The 22,055-nt window shown below is 47.6% G+C and overlaps 2 protein-coding genes across 8 annotated transcripts in view; one reads left to right on the forward strand and one right to left on the reverse strand.

Moving 5' to 3' along the window:
• The window catches only part of LOC115177601 (breast cancer anti-estrogen resistance protein 3), a 30,050-nt gene extending 29,460 nt beyond the window's left edge, over nucleotides 1–590 (reverse strand). Inside the window, exon 1 of one of the 3 annotated variants that reach the window (XM_029738490.1) lies at nucleotides 400–586. The gene's annotated coding sequence lies outside the window, so the exon portion shown is untranslated. Of the gene's footprint in view, nucleotides 1–399 lie in introns of all 3 variants that reach the window. The other 2 variants (XM_029738492.1, XM_029738491.1) reach the window with 2 other exon arrangements.
• A 1,969-nt stretch (nucleotides 591–2,559) lies between these two features.
• Nucleotides 2,560–22,055, forward strand: part of vav1 (vav guanine nucleotide exchange factor 1) — a 42,294-nt gene continuing 22,798 nt past the window's right edge. The window contains exons 1-7 of one of the 5 annotated variants that reach the window (XM_029738484.1): nucleotides 2,560–2,808; nucleotides 4,410–4,633; nucleotides 13,886–14,003; nucleotides 17,438–17,495; nucleotides 17,740–17,805; nucleotides 18,866–18,974; nucleotides 20,701–20,796. In XM_029738484.1, coding sequence (XP_029594344.1) covers nucleotides 4,430–4,633; nucleotides 13,886–14,003; nucleotides 17,438–17,495; nucleotides 17,740–17,805; nucleotides 18,866–18,974; nucleotides 20,701–20,796 — 651 coding nt within the window. In that variant the 5' untranslated portion in view covers nucleotides 2,560–2,808; nucleotides 4,410–4,429. The remainder of the gene's footprint in view (nucleotides 2,809–4,409; nucleotides 4,634–13,885; nucleotides 14,004–17,437; nucleotides 17,496–17,739; nucleotides 17,806–18,865; nucleotides 18,975–20,700; nucleotides 20,797–22,055) is intronic. The other 4 variants (XM_029738486.1, XM_029738485.1, XM_029738487.1 and 1 more) reach the window with 4 other exon arrangements.

The raw sequence follows: 22,055 nt of genomic DNA on the forward strand, positions 1-22,055 counted from the left end.
ACAGTTATACACACACAGTTACACACACAGTTACACACACAGTTACACACACACACACAGTTACACACACACACACACACACACAGTTACACACACACACACACACACACAGTTATACACACAGTTACACACACACACAGTTACACACACACACACACACACAGTTATATACACACACACAGTTACACACACACAGTTATACATACACACAGTTATACACACATACAGTTACACACACACACAGTTACACACACCCACAGTTATACACACACACAGTTACACACACACACAGTTATACACAAACAGTTACACACACACACACAGTTCCAGACATAATGACACAACCAGTTAGACACACACAGTTCCAGTGTTTTCGGCGTGCAGACATGTAGCACCTACCTGAGATGAGCTGGTTCTGACTCTACTCTCTCTCTCTCCCCCCGGTCTGTGAACCAGTGGCCCACTATCCCTCAATCCAGTAGTGCTGCTTCCTCAGCCAATCAGACCCCACGATGGACCCGGGGGGGCCCCATGAATCAGCCAGTCCCCACGCAGGAATCTATATCTCAAGTCAAGGAACGGAGCATGCAAGTTGAGACAGGATTCTAACATTCTGAGGGAAGAGGGAAGAGAGAGAGTGAAAAAGAGAGGGGGGAGGGAGGGGACAGTGTGAAAAAGAGAAGAGGGGGAGGGAGGGGACAGTGTGAAAAAGAGAAGCGAGGGAGGGAGAGAGGGAGGGAGGGAAGAGACCGTGTGAAAAGGGAGGGAGGGGAGGGAGGGAGGGAGGGAGGGAGGAGACAGTGTGAAAAGGGAGGGAGGGAGGGAGGAGACAGTGTGAAAAAGAGAAGAGAGGGAGGGGGAGAGGGAGGGAGGGGAAGAGACAGTGTCAAAAAGGGAGGGAGGGAGGGAGGAGACAGTGTCAAAAAGAGAAGAGAGGGGGGGAGGGAAGAGACAGTGTGAAAAAGGAGGGAGGGAGGGAGGAGACAGAATGATCAACAGTTTGTTTGGCAAATTATATACAAGCTGTGTGTGTGTGTGTGTGTGTGTGTGTGTGTGTGTGTGTGTGTGTGTGTGTGTGGTGTGTGTGTGTGTGTGTGTGTGTGTGTGTGTGTGTGTGTGTGTCCGTGCTTTTAGCCTTCAGTTGTAATTGCCCAGCAGTATCTGCTAGTGGCACTAGAGGGCACCAGTTCCCTATAAAGCTGTATCTCTATTGTGGGTCAATGGTATTTCCTTGATTCCTCACATCCTCTCTCCTTGGCCTCTTCTCAAAACCCATTGGAGGAGGAGATCCAAGGGGAGGAACCTCAGAGCTTCTGCACCAATGTGCTTGGAGAAGGAGACAAGAAGGGAGGACATGAGGAATCAAGGAAATACTATTTAGTTCCTTTGGTTGTTACTTGTTGCTAAACTAACTCAGTCACTTTCAAAGTTGAGAGTTTCTAATGTGTTAATCAGTTAGTCCATGAACTACTAGTTAGGATAAATAGAGTTTCTGATGTGTTAATCAGTTAGTCCATGAACTACTAGTTAGGATAAGTAGAGTTTCTAATGTGTTAATCAGTTAGTCCATGAACTACTAGTTAGGATAAGTAGAGTTTCTGATGAGTTAATCAGTTAGTACATTAACTACTAGTTAGGATAAGTAGAGTTTCTGATGTGTTAATCAGTTAGTACATTAACTACTAGTTAGGATAAGTAGAGTTTCTGATGTGTTAATCAGTGAGTACATTAACTACTAGTTAGGATAAGTAGAGTTTCTGATGTGTTAATCAGTGAGTACATTAACTACTAGTTAGGATAAGTAGAGTTTCTGATGTGTTAATCAGTGAGTACATTAACTACTAGTTAGGATAAGTAGAGTTTCTGATGTGTTAATCAGTGAGTACATTAACTACTAGTTAGGATAAGTAGAGTTTCTGATGTGTTAATCAGTTAGTACATTAACTACTAGTTAGGATAAGTAGAGTTTCTGATGTGTTAATCAGTGAGTACATTAACTACTAGTTAGGATAAATAGAGTTTCTGATGTGTTAATCAGTGAGTACATTAACTACTAGTTAGGATAAGTAGAGTTTCTGATGAGTTAATCAGTTAGTACATTAACTACTAGTTAGGATAAGTAGAGTTTCTGATGAGTTAATCAGTGAGTACATTAACTACTAGTTAGGATAAGTAGAGTTTCTGATGAGTTAATCAGTGAGTACATGAACTACTAGTTAGTATAAGTAGAGTTTCTGATGAGTTAATCACTGAGTACATGAACTACTAGTTAGTATAAGTAGAGTTTCTGATGAGTTAATCAGTGAGTACAGGAACTATGGGAATGGATTCTACTCTCACTGGCGTTCTAGAACCATGTGCATTTTCATGTTGCAAACTTCAGCAGTGAGATTATTTTCTTCCTGTCTCTGTCACACTGGAGCTCCTCTGAATGTGTGCTTTGTAGATAATGTTGTGGTTGGTTGTGTGATCTCACACGTTCACATACTGAGTATACTGCGCCTGTTTGTGTCTCTCTGTACGTGTGTTTCTCTCTCTGTGTGTGTGTCTGCGCGTGTCTCTGTGTGTGTGTGTGTGTGTGTATGACAGAGGAAAGGGGAAGTGGTACAGTTAAAAGAGTCCTCCTCCATCTGCAGCTCTGCAGAACGCAACACCCACCTCGCAACAACGACCACAGGGGGAGAGGACGGCCAAACTAACGGCAAGAGACAATGACAAGACGACAGGAGAGGTGAACACAGACGGAGACAAATCAACAAGGAGCAAGAAGAACAGAACGACAGACCTGAAGAAGAGGAGAACAAGAAGGCAAGAAATTCTTTTTTGTTGTTAGATAAGTTAGGTGAAGTCAAAATCTAACTGTATTCCTCACATGCTTGGTAAACTAACAGGTGTAGACTAACAGTGAAATGCTTACTGACGGCTGATTGGCCCTTCCCTTCCGTTCCCAACAATGCAGAGAGAAGAAAAAGGTTTTTTGTTACGTAAACTTGGTGGAATATTTGGAGCCTTGTCATGAGTCTGTAGTTAGTTCCCTATATATACACATGGGTTACTAACAGTCCGAGGACACGCTTTCACAGGCAAGCAGATCTAGAAACAGGTCTAGAAACAGTTCAGGGAAGCCAAGCAGATCTAAAACATATATAAAAACAGGTCTAGAAACAGGTCTAGAAACAGTTCAGGGAAGCCAAGCAGATCTAGAAAGAGGTCTAGAAACAGGTCTAGAAACAGTTCAGGGAAGCCAAGCAGATCTAGAAACAGTTCAGGGAAGCCAAGCAGATATAAAACATATATAAAAACAGGTCTAGAAACAGGTCTAGTGTGGTCATGTTCCTGCTGTGTCCAGGTGGTCGTTTTCAGGTTGAGATGCAGCTGTGGCGTTAGTGTGGCTGATAGTGTCCAATGTGGTGGTGTTTATGGTTGTCTGACGGTCATGTTTGACGTTATATTGAGGTTGTGTTACGGTTATGTTGTGTTAATGTTCATGATGTGTTGTGTGGTTGACAGAGGCCAGGGTGCTCCCTGAGAGCCACGGACAGAGAGACATGACAAGACAGTCTGACGGTCATGTTTGACGTTATATTGAGGTTGTGTTACGGTTATGTTGTGTTAATGTTCATGATGTGTTGTGTGGTTGACAGAGGCCAGGGTGCTCCCTGAGAGCCACGGACAGAGAGACATGACAAGACAGTCTGACGGTCACGTTGTGTTCCTGTCGTGTCCAGGTGGTCGCGTTACGGTTGAGAGGGAGCTGTGGGGTTCAAATCAAATCAAAGTGTATTTGTCACGTGCGCTGAATACAACAGGTGTAGACCTTACAGTGAAATGTTTATTTACAGGCTCTAACCAATAGTGCAAAAAATTATTAGGTGAACAATAGGTAGGTAAAGAAATAAAACAACAGTAAAAAGACAGGCTATAAAAGTAGTGAGGCTATAAAGTAGCGAGGCTACATACAGTAGAGAGGCTAAATACAGTAGTGAGGCTATATACAGTAGCGAGGCTATATACAGTAGTGAGGCTATATACAGTAGCGAGGCTATATACAGTAGTGAGGCTATATACAGTAGCGAGGCTATATACAGGCACCAGTTAGTCAGGTTTATTGAGGTAGTATGTACATGTAGATATGGTTAAAGTGACTATGCATATATGATGAACAGAGAGTAGCAGTAGCGTAAAAGATGGGTTGGCAGGTGGTGGGACACAATGCAGATAGCCCGGTTGGCAAATGTGCGGGAGCACTGGTTGGTCGGCCCAGTTGAGGTAGTATGTACATGAATGTATAGTTAAAGTGACTATGCATATATGATAAACAGAGAGTAGCAGCAGCGTAAAGAGTTGATCAGTGGTTGATCAGTGTTTCTGGTTGTCTGACGGTCATGTTGTGTTCCTGTCGTGTCCAGGTGGTGGTGTTACGGTTGAGATGGAGCTGTGGCGTCACTGTGCCGTGTGGCTGATAGAGTGCAGGGTGCTCCCTGAGAGTCACAGGGTAACGTGGGACAGTGCTCAGGTGTGTGAGTTAGCCCAAGCTCTGAGGGATGGAGTCCTGCTCTGTCAGCTGCTGAATAACTTACTACCCCACGCCATCAACCTCCGAGAGATCAACCTCCGACCCCAGATGTCCCAGGTAACACACGCACACACACACACACACACACACACACACACACACACACACACACACACACACACACACACACACACACACACACACGTATACGTACACACACTTATACACACACACACACACACACATACACACGTATACACACACTTATACACGTTTACACACACACTAACGTCAGCAGGATAGTAGGGCTAACGTCAGCAGGCTGGTAGGGCTAATGTCAGCAGGCTGGTAGGGCTAACGTCAGCAGGCTGGTAGAGCTAACGTCAGCAGGCTGGTAGGGCTAACGTCAGCAGGCTGGTAGGGCTAACGTCAGCAGGCTGGTAGGGCTAACGTCAGCAGGCTAGTAGGGCTAACGTCAGCAGCCTGGTAGGGCTAACGTCAGCAGACTGGTAGGGCTAACGTCAGCAGGCTGGTAGGGCTAACGTCAGCAGGCTGGTAGGGCTAACGTCAGCAGGCTGGTAGGGCTAACGTCAGCAGGCTGGTTGGGCTAACGTCAGCAGGCTGGTAGGGCTAACGTCAGCAGGATAGTAGGGCTAACGTCAGCAGGCTGGTAGGACTAACGTCAGCAGGCTGGTAGGACTAACGTCAGCAGGCTGGTAGGACTAACGTCAGCAGGCTGGTAGGGCTAACGTCAGCAGGCTAGTAGGGCTAACGTCAGCAGCCTGGTAGGGCTAACGTCAGCAGACTGGTAGGGCTAACGTCAGCAGCCTGGTAGGGCTAACGTCAGCAGGCTGGTAGGGCTAACGTCAGCAGGCTGGTAGGGCTAACGTCAGCAGGCTGGTAGGGCTAACGTCAGCAGGCTGGTTGGGCTAACGTCAGCAGGCTGGTAGGGCTAACGTCAGCAGGATAGTAGGGCTAACGTCAGCAGGCTGGTAGGACTAACGTCAGCAGGCTGGTAGGACTAACGTCAGCAGGCTGGTAGGACTAACGTCAGCAGGCTGGTAGGACTAACGTCAGCAGGATGGTAGGGCTAACGTCAGCAGGATAGTAGGGCTAACGTCAGCAGGCTGGTAGAGCTAATGTCAGCAGGCTGGTAGGACTAACGTCAGCAGGCTGGTAGAGCTAACGTCAGCAGGCTGGTAGGGCTAACGTCAGCAGGCTGGTTGGGCTAACGTCAGCAGGCTGGTAGAGCTAACGTCAGCAGGCTGGTAGGGCTAATGTCAGCAGGCTGGTAGGACTAACGTCAGCAGGCTGGTAGGACTAACGTCAGCAGGCTGGTAGGACTAACGTCAGCAGGCTGGTAGAGCTAACGTCAGCAGGCTGGTAGGGCTAACGTCAGCAGGCTGGTTGGGCTAACGTCAGCAGGCTGGTAGAGCTAACGTCAGCAGGCTGGTAGGGCTAATGTCAGCAGGCTGGTAGGGCTAACGTCAGCAGGCTGGTAGGGCTAACGTCAGCAGGCTGGTAGGACTAACGTCAGCAGGCTGGTAGGACTAACGTCAGCAGGCTAGTAGGGCTAACGTCAGCAGGCTGGTAGGGCTAACGTCAGCAGGCTGGTAGGGCTAACGTCAGCAGGCTGGTAGAGCTAACGTCAGCAGGCTGGTAGGACTAACGTCAGCAGGCTGGTAGGGCTAACGTCAGCAGGCTGGTAGGGCTAACGTCAGCAGGCTAGTAGGGCTAACGTCAGCAGGCTAGTAGGGCTAACGTCAGCAGGCTGGTAGAGCTAACGTCAGCAGGCTGGTAGGGCTAACGTCAGCAGGCTGGTAGGGCTAACGTCAGCAGGATGGTAGGGCTAATGTCAGCAGGCTGGTTGGGCTAACGTCAGCAGGCTGGTAGGGCTAACGTCAGCAGGCTAGTAGGGCTAACGTCAGCAGGATGGTAGGGCTAACGTCAGCAGGATAGTAGGGCTAACGTCAGCAGGCTGGTAGAGCTAACGTCAGCAGGCTGGTAGGGCTAACGTCAGCAGGCTGGTAGGACTAACGTCAGCAGGATGGTAGGGCTAACGTCAGCAGGATAGTAGGGCTAACGCCAGCAGGATGGTAGGGCTAACGTCAGCAGGATGGTAGGGCTAACGTCAGCAGGCTGGTAGGGCTAACGTCAGCAGGATGGTAGGGCTAACGTCAGCAGGCTGGTAGGGCTAACGTCAGCAGGCTGGTAGGGCTAACGTCAGCAGGATAGTAGGGCTAACGTCAGCAGGCTGGTAGGGCTAACGTCAGCAGGATAGTAGGGCTAACGTCAGCAGGATAGTAGGGCTAACATAAGCAGGCTGGTAGGGCTAACGTCAGCAGGCTGGTAGAGCTAACGTCAGCAGGATCAAATCAAATGTATTTATGTAGCCCTTCTTACATCAGCTGATATCACAAAGTGCTGTACAGAAACCCAGCCTAAAACCCAAACAGCAAGCAATGCAGGTGTAAAAGCACGGTGGCTAGGAAAAACTCCCTAGAAAGGCCAAAACCTAGGAAGAAACCTAGAGAGGAACCAGGCTATGAGGGGTGGCCAGTCCTCTTCTGGCTGTGCCGGGTGGAGATTATAACAGCACATGGCCTAGATGTTCAAATGTTCATAAATGACCAGCATTGTCAAATAATAATAATCATAGTAGTTGTCGAGGGTGCAACAAGTCAGTAACACAAGAGTAAGTGTCAGTTGGCTTTTTCATAGCCGATCTTTGAGAGTATCTCTACCGCTCCTGCTGTCTCTAGAGAGTTGAAAACAGCAGGTCTGGGACAGGTAGCACGTCCGGTGAATAGGTCAGGGTTCCAGCAGGTCTGGGACAACAGGTCTGGGACAGGTAGCACGTTCGGTGAACAGGTCAGGGTTCCATAGCTGCAGGCAGAACAGTTGGAACTGGAGCAGCAGCACGGCCAGGTGAACTGGGGACAGCAAGGAGTCATCAAGCCAGGTAGTCCTGAGGCATGGTCCTAGGGCTCAGGTCCTCTGATAGAGAGAAAGAAAGAAAGAGAAAGAGAGAATTAGAGAGAGCATATTTAAATTCATTTGAAACATAGAAAAGTGAGGTGAAACTTTGCATTGGAAATGTTGATGCATATACTAATGCAAATCCATAGGTTACCTATGGCCGAGTTTATGCTACCTCCCCTTTAAGATATATGCTACTACTAACACAGTTTCCTGCTTCATATGTTACCTATGGCCCAGTTTATGCTACCTACCCTTTAAGATGTATGCTACTAGCAAGCCAGTTTCCGGCTTAATTTCATCCATTTTAAATGACGACATTGAAATATAGAATATTATTTATTGAGGAAATGGAATAGATGTGAGAATGAGGATTCAGGAGAGGAATGAGAATAGACCGGATGAAGGAGGAGGATTTCAGGATCGGAAATGAGAATAGACCAGATGAAGTAGAGGAGGAATTCAGGAGGAGAAATGAGAATAGACGAGATGAAGTAGAGGAGGAATTCAGGAGGGGAAATGAGAATCAGGTATTATAGAGAGGAGGGAGAGAGCAGTGTGTCAGGTATTATAGAGAGGAGGGAGAGAGCAGTGTGTCAGGTATTATAGAGAGGAGGGAGAGAGCAGTGTGTCAATTATTATAGAGAGGAGGGAGAGAGCAGTGTGTCATGTATTAAAGAGAGGAGGGAGAGAGCAGTGTGTCAGGTATTATAGAGAGGAGGGAGAGAGCAGTGTGTCAGGTATTATAGAGAGGAGGGAGAGAGCAGTGTGTCAGGTATTATAGAGAGGAGGGAGAGAGCAGTGTGTCAGGTATTATAGAGAGGAGGGAGAGAGCAGTGTGTCAGGTATTATAGAGAGGAGGGAGAGAGCAGTGTGTCAGGTATTAAAGAGAGGGAGGAGGAGCTGTACGGACTTATGTTGTGTTAGACGCCAACACCACATGATGCCAGTTAACTGGATGAGGCTAGTCACACGGTGTCCTGCAACGCCACATGTTGCCAGTTAACTGGATGAGGCTAGTCACACGGTATCCTGCAACGCCACATGTTGCCAGTTAACTGGATGAGGCTAGTCACACGGTATCCTGCAACGCCACATGTTGCCAGTTAACTGGATGAGGCTAGTCACACGGTATCCTGCAACACCACATGATGCCAGTTAACTGGATGAGGCTAGTCACACGGTATCATGCAACACCACATGTTGCCAGTTAACTGGATGAGGCTAGTCACACGGTATCCTGCAACGCCACATGTTGCCAGTTAACTGGATGAGGCTAGTCACACGGTGTCCTGCAACACCACATGATGCCAGTTAACTGGATGAGGCTAGTCACACGGTGTCCTGCAACACCACATGATGCCAGTTAACTGGATGAGGCTAGTCACACGGTATCCTGCAACACCACATGATGCCAGTTACCTGGATGAGGCTTGTCACACGGTGTCCTGCAGCACCACATGATGCCAGTTAACTGGATGAGGCTAGTCACACGGTGTCCTGCAACGCCACATGATGCCAGTTAACTGGATGAGGCTAGTCACACGGTGTCCTGCAACGCCACATGATGCCAGTTGACTGGATGAGGCTAGTCACACGGTATCCTGCAACGCCACATGATGCCAGTTAACTGGATGAGGCTAGTCACACGGTGTCCTGCAACACCACATGATGCCAGTTACCTGGATGAGGCTAGTCACACGGTATCCTGCAACGCCACATGATGCCAGTTACCTGGATGAGGCTAGTCACACGGTGTCCTGCAACGCCACATGATGCCAGTTGACTGGATGAGGCTAGTCACACGGTATCCTGCAACGCCACATGATGCCAGTTAACTGGATGAGGCTAGTCACACGGTGTCCTGCAACACCACATGATGCCAGTTACCTGGATGAGGCTAGTCACACGGTATCCTGCAACGCCACATGATGCCAGTTAACTGGATGAGGCTAGTCACACGGTGTCCTGCAATGCCACATGATGCCAGTTAACTGGATGAGGCTAGTCACACGGTATCCTGCAACGCCACATGATGCCAGTTAACTGGATGAGGCTAGTCACACGGTGTCCTGCAACGCCACATGATGCCAGTTGACTGGATGAGGCTTATCACACGGTATCCTGCAACACCACATGATGCCAGTTAACTGGATGAGGCTAGTCACACGATGTCCTGCAACACCACATGATGCCAGTTAACTGGATGAGGCTTGTCACACGGTGTCCTGCAACGCCACATGATGCCAGTTGACTGGATGAGGCTAGTCACACGGTGTCCTGCAACGCCACAAGATGCCAGTTGACTGGATGAGGCTAGTCACACGGTATCCTGCAACACCACATGATGCCAGTTAACTGGATGAGGCTAGTCACACGGTATCCTGCAACACCACATGATGCCAGTTAACTGGATGAGGCTAGTCACATGGTATCCTGCAACACCACATGATGCCAGTTAACTGGATGAGGCTAATCACACGATGTCCTGCAACACCACATGATGCCAGTTAACTGGATGAGGCTTGTCACACGGTGTCCTGCAACGCCACATGATGCCAGTTGACTGGATGAGTCTAGTCACACGGTGTCCTGCAACGCCACATGATGCCAGTTGACTGGATGAGGCTAGTCACACGGTATCCTGCAACACCACATGATGCCAGTTAACTGGATGAGGCTAGTCACACGGTATCCTGCAACACCACATGATGCCAGTTAACTGGATGAGGCTAGTCACACGGTATCCTGCAACACCACATGATGCCAGTTAACTGGATGAGGCTAGTCACACGGTATCCTGCAACACCACATGATGCCAGTTAACTGGATGAGGCTAGTCACACGGTATCCTGCAACACCACATGATGCCAGTTAACTGGATGAGGCTAGTCACACGATGTCCTGCAACACCACATGATGCCAGTTAACTGGATGAGGCTAGTCACACGGTATCCTGCAACACCACATGATGCCAGTTAACTGGATGAGCCTAGTCACACAGTGTCCTGCAACACCACATGATGCCAGTTAACTGGATGAGGCTAGTCACACGGTGTCCTGCAACACCACATGATGCCAGTTAACTGGATGAGGCTAGTCACACGGTGTCCTGCAACACCACATGATGCCAGTTAACTGGATGAGGCTAGTCACACGGTGTCCTGCAACACCACATGATGCCAGTTAACTGGATGAGGCTAGTCACACGGTATCCTGCAACGCCACATGATGCCAGTTAACTGGATGAGGCTAGTGACACGGTGTCCTGCAACACCACATGATGCCAGTTAACTGGATGAGGCTAGTCACACGGTATCCTGCAACGCCACATGATGCCAGTTACCTGGATGAGGCTAGTGACACGGTGTCCTGCAACGCCACATGATGCCAGTTAACTGGATGAGGCTAGTGACACGGTGTCCTGCAACGCCACATGCACCGCAGACCGACGAGGAGGAACGTTAGTTCGGTCAGGTTTATGTAGGGTGGCAGTGGTGATTAAGGAGAGTGAGGACAGATTAGCAACGTGTAACAGCTGGTGCTTGTTGAGTTGCTAGGAAGCTGTGTTAAAGTCAAATCTGGTCCTCTCCTGAATTTGTGTTCGTTCTTAACACCATAAAGCTGTATGCTATTATCACTGAGACTGTTTCCTGCTTCATTTCCATACAGTCCATTTCCATAGCGACCGTTCCATAGTGACGAGCAGACCGCATTTAAGCCCACGGCCAATGAGATAAGAAAATCACCTGATAGGGGTGTGTGTGTGTGTGTGTGTGTGTGTGTGTGTGTGTGTGTGTGTGTGTGTGTGTGTGCGTGCGTGCGTGCGTGCGTGCGTGCGTGCGTGCGTGCGTGCGTGCGTGCGTGCGTGTGTGAGTATCAATGACCATAATCTCTTCTCAGTTACAGTGTGTGGGTTTAAGGGACCGGCCGGGGAATCCTTTCTGTGGGTCATTATATTAGTTAATTGATAAATGTTATTAAATGTCAAATCAAATCAACGTTTATTTGTCACATGAATACAACAGGTGTAGACCTTACAGTGAAATGCTTACTGACAGGCCCTAACCAACAGTGCAAAAAAAGGTATTAGGTGAACAATAGGTAGGTAAATAAATGAAACAACTGTAGAAAGACAGGCTATATACAGTAAAATATGTGTGTGTTTGTTCGGTCGTAGCAGGTTTGATTGTGCAGAGTGGCCGTGTGTGTTTTTAAAAAATGTATTTCACCTTTATTTAACCAGGTAAGCTAGTTGAGAACAAGTTCTCATTTACAACTGCGACCTGACCAAGATAAAGCATTGCAGTTAGACACATACAACAACACAGAGTTACACATGGAATAAACAAAACATACAGTCAATAATACAGTAGAACAAAAGAAAACAAAAAGTCTATATACAGTGAGTGCAAATGAGGTAAGTTAAGGCAATAAATAGGCCATGGTGGCGAAGTAATGTGTGTGCGTGTGCGTGCGTGTGCGTGCGTGTGGTTTGACTATGCTGAGTGTGTGTGTGTGTGTGTGTTGGGTCATAGCAGGTTTGACTATGCTGAGTGTGTGTGTGTGTGTTGGGTCATAGCAGGTTTGACTATGCTGAGTGTGTGTGTGTGTGTGTGTGTTGGGTCATAGCAGGTTTGACTATGCTGAGTGGCCATGTGTGTGTAACTCTGGGGAGTCCTATGAGGTGACTAGTGTCCTCCCTTCATAATACACACACGTTGAGACACTTTGCATAACTGCACAGGGAAGTGTCCATTGCAACAAAAGGAATCCACATCTGTGGACATCACAGATGTGTGTGTGTGTGTGGTGTGGTGTGTGTGTGTGTGTGTGTGTGGTGTGTGTGTGTGTGTGTGTGTGTGTGTGTGTGTGTGTGTGTGTGTGTGTGTGTGTGTGTGTGTGTGTGTGTGTGTGTGTGTACTCATACCAGGGTCATATATCAGTGCCAGTCAAAACATTTCCCCTTTCTTTAAATTACAGTTCTCTATTTAACAATGCTGACACCACACACACACACACACACACACACTGCTCTGGCAGGAAGCTATGCATATCTGATTCTGCAAATGTCTGACCGCTGAGCAGCAGGGTTTTGTATTAGATACATTAATGTGTTTTACACTGACTAGATGAACACTTTGTGGCTCTCTTTCTCTCCATCTCTCTCTCCTCTCTCTTTCTCTCCATCTCTCTCTCCTCTCTCTTTCTCTCCATCTCTCTCTCCTCTCTCTTTCTCTCCATCTCTCTCTCTCCTCTCTCTTTCTCTCCATCTCTCTCTCTCCTCTCTCTTTCTCTCCATCTCTCTCTCTCCTCTCTCTTTCTCTCCATCCTCTCTCCTCCTCTCTCTTTCTCTCCATCTCTCCTCTCCTCTCTCTTTCTCTCCATCTCTCTCTCTCCTCTCTCTTTCTCTCCATCTCTCTCTCTCCTCTCTCTTTCTCTCCATCTCTCTCTCTCCTCTCTCTTTCTCTCCATCTCTCTCTCCTCTCTCTTTCTCTCCATCTCTCTCTCCTCTCTCTTTCTCTCCATCTCTCTCTCTCCTCGCTCTTTCTTTCCATCTCTCTCCTCTCTCTTTCTCTCCATCTCTCTCTCCTCTCTCTTCTCCTCCATCTCTCTCTCTCCTCTCTCTTTCTCTCCATCTCTCTCTCTCCTCTCGCTTTCTCTCCATCTCTCTCTCTCCTCGCTCTTTCTTTCCATCTCTCTCCTCTCTCTTTCTCTCCATCTCTCTCTCCTCTCTCTTTCTCTCCATCTCTCTCTCTCCTCTCTCTTTCTCTCCATCTCTCTCTCTCCTCTCTCTTTCTCTCCATCTCTCTCTCTCTCTCTCTCTTCTCTCCATCTCTCTCTCTCCTCTCTCTTTCTCTCCATCTCTCTCTCTCCTCTCTCTTTCTCTCCTCTCTCTCTTCTCTCTCATTCTCTCTCTCCCCCTCATGTTATCTCTCCTTCTCTCCCTTGTTTATTTCCTTCCAACTCCCTACTGGTTTCCATGGTGATGTGCACAGTATATTCTCTCGATCAATCAGTCAATCATTACACAAGTTGGCTGATTGGATGTGTGATGATGACCAATTACAATGTGACAACTGAACCTATGAAGTGTGACTCAATGGCTTGTGAATAACCTGTTCTGATTAGCCCACTGTAGTTCCTGTGTCTTAACTAACCTGATATGATTGGCTTCTGTAGTTCCTGTGTCTTAAATAACCTTATTTGATTGGCTCCTCTAGTTCCTGTGTCTGAATAACCTGATATGATTGGCTTCTGTAGTTCCTGTGTCTGAAATAACCTGTTCTGATTGGCTCCCTGTAGTTCCTGTGTCTGAAATAACCTATTCTGATTGGCTCCCTGTAGTTCCTGTGTCTGAAATAACCTGTTCTGATTGGCTCCCTGTAGTTCCTGTGTCTGAAGAACATCCGTACGTTCCTGGGGGTGTGCCAGGAGAAGTTTCACCTGAGGAAGACTGAACTGTTTGAAGCCTTCGACCTGTTTGATGTCAGAGACTTCGGCAAGGGTGTGTGTGTGTGTGTGACATCACCTCACCTCATCTGAACTCTCTCTTGTTCTCTCTCTCTCTCTCATTTTACATGTACATTTTAGTCATTTAGCAGACACTCTTATCCAGAGTGACTTACAGTTGCAGTACGTTCATCTTAAGGTAGCTAGGTGGGACGACCACATACAGAACATTCATCTTAAGGTAGCTAGGTGGTACGACCACATACAGAACATTCATCTTAAGGTAGCTAGGTGGGACGACCACATACAGAACATTCATCTTAAGGTAGCTAGGTGGGACGACCACATACAGAACATTCATCTTAAGGTAGCTAGGTGGGACGACCACATACAGAACGTTCATCTTAAGGTAGCTAGGTGGGACGACCACATACAGAACATTCATCTTAAGGTAGCTAGGTGGGACGACCACATACAGAACGTTCATCTTAAGGTAGCTAGGGTGGGACGACACCATACAGAACGTTCATCTTAAGGTAGCTTGGTGGGACGATCACATACAGAACGTTCATCTTAAGGTAGCTAGGTGGGACGACCACATACAGAACGTTCATCTTAAGGTAGCTTGGTGGGACGATCACATACAGAACGTTCATCTTAAGGTAGCTAGGTGGGACGACCACATACAGAACGTTCATCTTAAGGTAGCTAGGTGGGACGACCACATACAGAACGTTCATCTTAAGGTAGCTTGGTGGGACGATCACATACAGAACGTTCATCTTAAGGTAGCTAGGTGGGACGACCACATACAGAACATTCATCTTAAGGTAGCTAGGTGGGACGACCACATACAGAACATTCATCTTAAGGTAGCTAGGTGGGACGACCACATACAGAACATTCATCTTAAGGTAGCTAGGTGGGACGACCACATACAGAACATTCTGAAAATATTCAGACCCTTGGAATTTTTCTGTTACGTTACAGCCTTATTCTAAAATGGAATACATTGTTTTTTCCGCTCATCAATCTTCACACTATACTCCATAATGACAAAGCAAAAACAGTTTTTTAGAAACTTTTGCAAATGTATAAAAAATGTAAAACTGAAATATCACATTTACATAAGTATTCAGACCCTTTACTCAGTACTTTGTTGAAGCACCTTTGGCAGTGATTACAGCCTCAAGTATTCTTGGGTAGGACGCTACAAGCTTGGCACACCTGTATTTGGGGAGTTTCTCCTATTCTTCTCTGCAGATCCTCTCAAGCTCTGTCAGGTTGGATGGTGAGCATCGCTGCACAGCTATTTTCAGGTCTCTCCAGACTGGGGCGAAGGTTCACCTTCCAACAGAACAACGACCCTAAGCACACAGCCAAGACAACGCAGAAGTGGCTTCGGGACAAGTCTCTGAATGTCCTTGAGTGGCCCAACCAGAGCCCGGACTTGAACCCGATCGAATATCTCTGGAGAGACCTGAAAATAGTTTTGCAGCGATGCTCACCATCCAACCTGACACCTTTCCAATTCATGTCCAATCAATTGAATTGACCACAGGTGGACTCCAATCAAGTTGTAGAAACATCTTAAGAATGATCAATGGAAACAGGATGTACAGTGGCTTGTGAGAGTATTCACCCTGCTTGGCAATCCTATTTTATTGCCTTACAACCTGGAATTAAAATTTATTTTGGGTGTGGTTTGTATCATTTGATTTACACAACATGCCTCCCACTTTGAAGATGCTAAATATTTTGGAAACAGGATGCACCTGAGCTCAATTTCGAGTCTCATAGCAAAGGGTCTGAATACTTATGTAAACAAGGTATTTATGTTTTTACATTTTTAATAAATTAGTAAACATTTTTAAAAATCTGTTTTTCACTTTGTCAGTATGGGATATTGTGTGTAGATTGATGAGGATTTTTAAAAAATGTTATTTAATCAATTTTAGAATAAGGCTGTAACGTAACAAAATGTGGAAAAAGGGAAGGGGTCTGAATACTTTCTGAATGCACTGTTTCACAGTCTAGTAGGAAAAGACAACCTGTTTTATTTAGGAGGGTGGGGGCTGTAGCGACGGGACGGCCAAGAGTGTTCGGGTTGGGAGGAGCAGTTCCCCTTGCTGTCGTCTGAACGTGTGTGTGTGTGTGTGTGTGTGTGTGTGTGTGTGTGTGTGTGTGTGTGTGTGTGTGTGTGTGTGTGTGTGTGTGTGTGTGTGTGTGTGTGTGTGTGTGTGTGTGTGCGTGTCGTCTTTGACATGAGGGTTACAGGAGTTTTCTTTCGTTTTATTCTGCCCGCCTCACAGTCTGCAGCTTCCTGTCAATGTGTCACCACGGTTACCATAAGCCAACCCAGTTACAGGAACAAGTCTTGTTTCTCTTTGCGACCCTAACACAGTCATAACGCAGCCCAGAACACAACCACAACCTTTAAACAGCACAGTCAAGGGGTGTCCACATACTTCTGGCCATGTTGTGTCCATACAGTACCAGTCTTTAAATAACACAGTCAAGGGGTGTCCACATACTTCTGGCCATGTAGTGTCCATACAGTACCAGTCTTTAAACAGCACAGTCAAGGGGTGTCCACGTACTTCTGGCCATGTAGTGTCCATACAGTACCAGTCTTTAAATAACACAGTCAAGGGGTGTCCACGTACTTCTGGCCATGTAGTGTCCACACAGTACCAGTCTTTAAATAACACAGTCAAGGGGTGTCCACGTACTTCTGGCCATGTAGTGTCCGTACAGTACCAGTCTTTAAATAACACAGTCAAGGGGTGTCCACGTACTTCTGGCCATGTAGTGTCCATACAGTACCAGTCTTTAAATAACACAGTCAAGGGGTGTCCACGTACTTCTGGCCATGTAGTGTCCATACAGTACCAGTCTTTAAATAACACAGTCAAGGGGTGTCCACGTACTTCTGGCCATGTAGTGTCCGTACAGTACCAGTCTTTAAACAGCACAGTCAAGGGGTGTCCACGTACTTCTGGCCATGTAGTGTCCATACAGTACCAGTCTTTAAATAACACAGTCAAGGGGTGTCCACATACTTCTGGCCATGTATTGTCCATACAGTACCAGTCTTCTGTCGTCAGCAGTTGGTTGGTTTGCTCTCTTCCTTCTCCTCTACTTCGGGTTTCACTTCTCTCTCTCTCTCTCTCTCTCACTCTCACTTCTTTCTCTCTTCTTCAAGACGCTGTAGTTTCTCTCTCTCTCTCTTTCTCTCTCTCTCTCTCCATCCAGTTGCTGAGTCATAGCAAAACTGTAAGACAGAGAGGGAGCAATAGAAGCGTTCAGATATATTGTCCCTCTCGTGTCTGTCTTATGTCTCCTGTCATGAATAGGTTCCGTTTTCTGTCTGCGAAACAGCTCACCACCAGCAAAACCACAGCAAATGAAATATCTAGCATATTTATCTAAGAAGTCTCTCTATATCTTTCTATGTCATCCCATGTCCCTGTATGTCTGTGTTTCAGGTGATAGACACCTTGTCCATTCTGTCCCACTCACCCATCTCCGTCCAGAAGGGTTTCCAGTAAGTTACCAAACTCTACAAACTCAACCATTCTATTTTCTTCTTCATTGGAAAGTAAAACACTATCTTTGTCTTCTCTCTCTCTCTACCTTCCCCATCTCTCTCTCTCCCCACCTCCCCCATCTCTCTCTCTCCCCACCTCCCCCATCTCTCTCTCTCCCCACCTCCCCCATCTCTCCTCTCTCTCTCTCTCTCTCTCTCTCTCTCTCTCTCTCTCTCTCTGTCTCTCTCTCTCTCTCTCCAGGTCTTTCCCAATAGAAGGCTGTATTACTGATGATGATATCTACAACGATCTCTCTGACCAGATTGAGTAAGTTACTGTTTGTGTGTGTGTGTGTGTGTGTGTGTGTGTGTGTGTGTGTGTGTGTGTGTGTGTGTGTGTGTGTGTGTGTGTCTGTGTTGAATGATAATGACTAATTTTATCCTCCCTCTCTCCCCTCTCGCTCTCTCTCTCTACCTCCCCTCTCTCTCCTCCTTATCCCCTCCCATCTCCCTCTCCTCCCTCTCTCTCTCTCTCCCCTCTCTCTCTCCCTCCCCTCTCCCTATCCCCCCCTCTCCCTACCCCCCCTCTCTCCCTCCCCCCTCTCTCTCCCTCCCCTCTCCCTTTCCTCCCTATCCCCCTCTCTCTCCCCCTCTCTCCCCTCTATTCTCTCCTTCCCCCCTCTCTCTCCCCTCTCTCTCTCCCTCCCCTCTCTCTCCCCCTCTCTCTCCCTCCTCTCTCTCTCCCCCCTCTCTCTCCCTCCCCTCTCCCTATCCCCCCTCTCTCTCTCCTCCCTATCCTCTCTCCCTCCCCCCTCTCTCTCCCTCCCCTCTCTCTCCCCCTCTCTCTCCCTCCTCTCTCTCTCCCCCCCCTCTCTCTCCCTCCCTCTCTCTCTCCCTCCCCTCTCCCTATCCCCCCTCTCTCTCTCCTGCCTATCCTCTCTCTCTCCCCCCCTCTCTCTCCCTCCCCTCTGTCTCTCCCTCCCCTCTCCCTATCCCCCCTCTCTCTCTCCTCCCTATCCTCTCTCCCTCCCCCTCTCTCTCCCTCCCCTCTCTCTCCCCCTCTCTCTCCCTCCTCTCTCTCTCCCCCCCTCTCTCTCACTCCCCTCTCTCTCTCCCTCCCCTCTCCCTATCCCCCCTCTCTCTCTCCTCCCTATCCTCTCTCTCTCCCCCCTCTCTCTCCCTCCCCTCTCTCTCTCTCCCTCCCCTCTCCCTATCCCCCCTCTCTCTCTCCTCCCTATCCTCTCTCCCTCCCCCCTCTCTCTCCCTCCCCTCTCCCTTTCCTCCCTATCCCCCTCTCTCTCCCCTCTCTATCTCCCTCCCCTCTCTCCCCCTCCTCTCCCCCCCTCTCTCCCCCCCCTCTCTCTCCCTCCTCTCTCTCTCCCTCTCAGTGAAACAGTGGACGAGGATGATGATCTTTATGACTGTGTGGAGGATGAGGAGAATGAGGGAGATGAGATATATGAAGACCTGATGAGGGCCGATGAGCCATCGGAGACGGTGAGAGAACACAACGGTCAATACTACCAGAGATGTGGCTATGTTAACTCAGCTACATTGTTTTCACACTTAAAGGATGGCGATAGGAGCTGTTTTTACACTCGGGAATGGTCATTTTATGGTTGTGTTATGGTCCTGTTTTATGGTTGTGTTTTAGTTGTGTTTTGGTTCTGTTATGGTTTTGTTATGGTTGTGTTTTGGTTCTGTTATGGTTATGTTTTGAGTTTATTGAGTTTATTTTATTTTTACAGGGACAGTGCACATTAATCAATGTTTCAGTAAAAGTGCCGGTTTTAGCCAGCCGGCTAATTTTCAACCGCAGTCCCTGGGCAGGTTATTAAAAACAATTACAATATAGACAATCATAGAACAGTGAGCACACGCAGAGTAACATAGGACAAGCAAGATGTAGCATACAGACAGAGCAACATAGGACAAGCAAGATGTAGCATACAGACAGAGCAACATAGGACAAGCAAGATGTAGCATACAGACAGAGCAACATAGGACAAAAAGCAACAAGACAAAATCCATAAAAACAAAGTGTTTCCACACCTCACAAGCTACAGACAACATGGAAAGTGGCAATACACAGCTAGTGATTATGTTCACAAGTCTGATTGACCTTTAGCCATGTCTTCATGCATTTTGTGAAAGTGTGATATGTGGTGCAGTTATGTGTGTCTGATGGCAGTGTATTCCAGACATGGGACGCTCTCACAGAGAAAGCGGATTTACTAAAGGTGCTTTTCCTTAAGGGAACTATACAGTCACCTCTCATGGCAGACCTTGTGGATCTGCTGCCATATATTTGGGTTTTCTGTTTAACAAAAGTACTGAGTGGAGGGGGAGCTAGGCCATTTAGGATCTTGAATACAAGACATGCGTCGTGTATTGCACCAGATTTTCCCAACTCAGGAGCTCATGCTTTCTGAGGATGTAACAGTGATGGTGGCTATTGGGCTTCCTATCGAGCACTTTGAGAGCCTGTTTGTAGACAGACTGAATAGGTTTTAATGTTGTATAGCAAGCTTGGGTCCAACTAGTCAAGCAGTATGTTAAGTGGGGGAGTATCATCGATTTGAAGTACAGTCTTGCTACCTCTGTGGTCAAACAATTTCGTATAAATCGGAAATTAGATTTGAATTAAATTTGAATTACATTTTTCACCTGCTTTTTAAAAGAGAGGTTGGAATCAAGTATGATGCCAAGGTACTTAAAATTACGGTTGTGTTACGGTTGTGTTACGGTTGTGTTATGGTTGTGTTACGTTACAGCAACAGAAGATGGAGGTGAATAACAGAGAATGTTCTGGTTGTGGTTGTGTTCTGGTTGTGGTTGTGGTTGTGTTATGGTTGTGGTTGTGTTATGGTTGTGGTTGTGTTATGGTTGTGGTTGTGTTATGGTTGTGGTTGTGGTTGTGTTATGGTTGTGTTATGGTTGTGGTTGTGTTATGGTTGTGGTTGTGTTATATTATGATTGTGTTATGGTTTTGTTATGTACAGCAGCAGAAGACGTGGATAAAGGGATAAGAGAGAATGAACCAGATGGGGTTGTGTTACAGTTGTGTTAAGGTTGTGTTAAGGTTGTGTTACGGTTGTGTTATGGTTGTGTAATTGTGGTTGTATTACTTTACAGCAGCAGCAGCAGAAGATGGAGGTGGATAAGAGAGAATGAACCAGATGGGGTTGTGTTATGGTTGTGTTATGGTTGTGTTACGTTACAGCAGCAGAAGATGGAGGTGGATAAGAGAGAATGCTGCCTGCAGGAGATCAGACAGACAGAGGAGAAATACACTGACACACTGGAGTCCATATTACAGGTAGTACTCTGTCCCTCTGTCTCTCTGACCCTCCTTCTCTCTGTCTCTCTGTCCCTCCTTCTCTCTGTCTCTCTGTCCCTCCTCTCTGTCTCTCTGTCCCTCCTTCTCTCTGTCTCTCTGTCCCTCCTTCTCTCTGTCTCTCTGTCCCTCCTTCTCTCTGTCTCTCTGTCCCTCCTCTCTGTCTCTCTGTCCCTCCTCTCTGTCTCTCTGTCTCTCCTTCTCTCTCTCTCTGTCCCTCCTTCTCTCTGTCTCTCCTTCTCTCTGTCTCTCTGACCCTCCTTCTCTCTGTCTCTCTGTCCCTCCTCTCTGTCTCTCTGTCCCTCCTCTCTGTCTCTCTGTCCCTCCTTCTCTCTGTCTCTCTGTCCCTCCTTCTCTGTTTCTCTCTGTCTCTCTGTCCCTCCTTCTCTCTGTCTCTCTGTCCCTCCTCCTCTCTGTCTCTCTGTCCCTCCTTCTCTCTGTCTCTCTGTCTCTCTGTCTCTCTGTCCCTCCTCCTCTCTGTCTCTCTGTCCCTCCTTCTCTCTGTCTCTCTGTCTCTCTGTCTCTCTGTCCCTCCTTCTCTCTGACTCTCTGTCCCTCCTTCTCTCTGTCTCTCTGTCCCTCCTTCTCTCTGTCTCTCTGTCCCTCCTCTCTGTCTCTCTGTCCCTCCTTCTCTCTGTCTCTCTGTCCCTCCTCTCTGTCTCTCTGTCCCTCCTCTCTGTCTCTCTGTCCCTCCTCTCTGTCTCTCTGTCCCTCCTCTCTGTCTCTCTGTCCCTCCTCTCTGTCTCTCTGTCCCTCCTTCTCTCTGTCTCTCCTTCTCTCTGTCTCTCTGACCCTCCTTCTCTCTGTCTCTCTGTCCCTCCTCTCTGTCTCTCTGTCTTTCCTTCTCTCTGTCTCTCTGTCCCTCCTTCTCTGTTTCTCTCTGTCTCTCTGTCCCTCCTTCTCTCTGTCTCTCTGTCTCTCTGTCCCTCCTTCTCTCTGTCTCTCTGTCCCTCCTCCTCTCTGTCTCTCTGTCCCTCCTTCTCTCTGTCTCTCTGTCTCTCTGTCCCTCCTTCTCTCTGTCTCTCTGTCCCTCCTTCTCTCTGTCTCTCTGTCCCTCCTTCTCTCTGTCCCTCTGTCTCTCTGTCTCTCTGTCCCTCCTTCTCTCTGTCTCTCTGTCCCTCCTTCTCTCTTTCTCTCTGTCCCTCCTTCTCTCTTTCTCTCTGTCCCTCCTTCTCTCTTTCTCTCCGTCCCTCCTCCTCTCTTTCTCTGTCCCTCCTGCTCTCTTTCTCTATGTCCCTCCT

Source organism: Salmo trutta, chromosome 38 (genome assembly GCF_901001165.1).
Source record: "Salmo trutta chromosome 38, fSalTru1.1, whole genome shotgun sequence".
Taxonomy (NCBI): Eukaryota; Metazoa; Chordata; class Actinopteri; order Salmoniformes; family Salmonidae; genus Salmo; species Salmo trutta.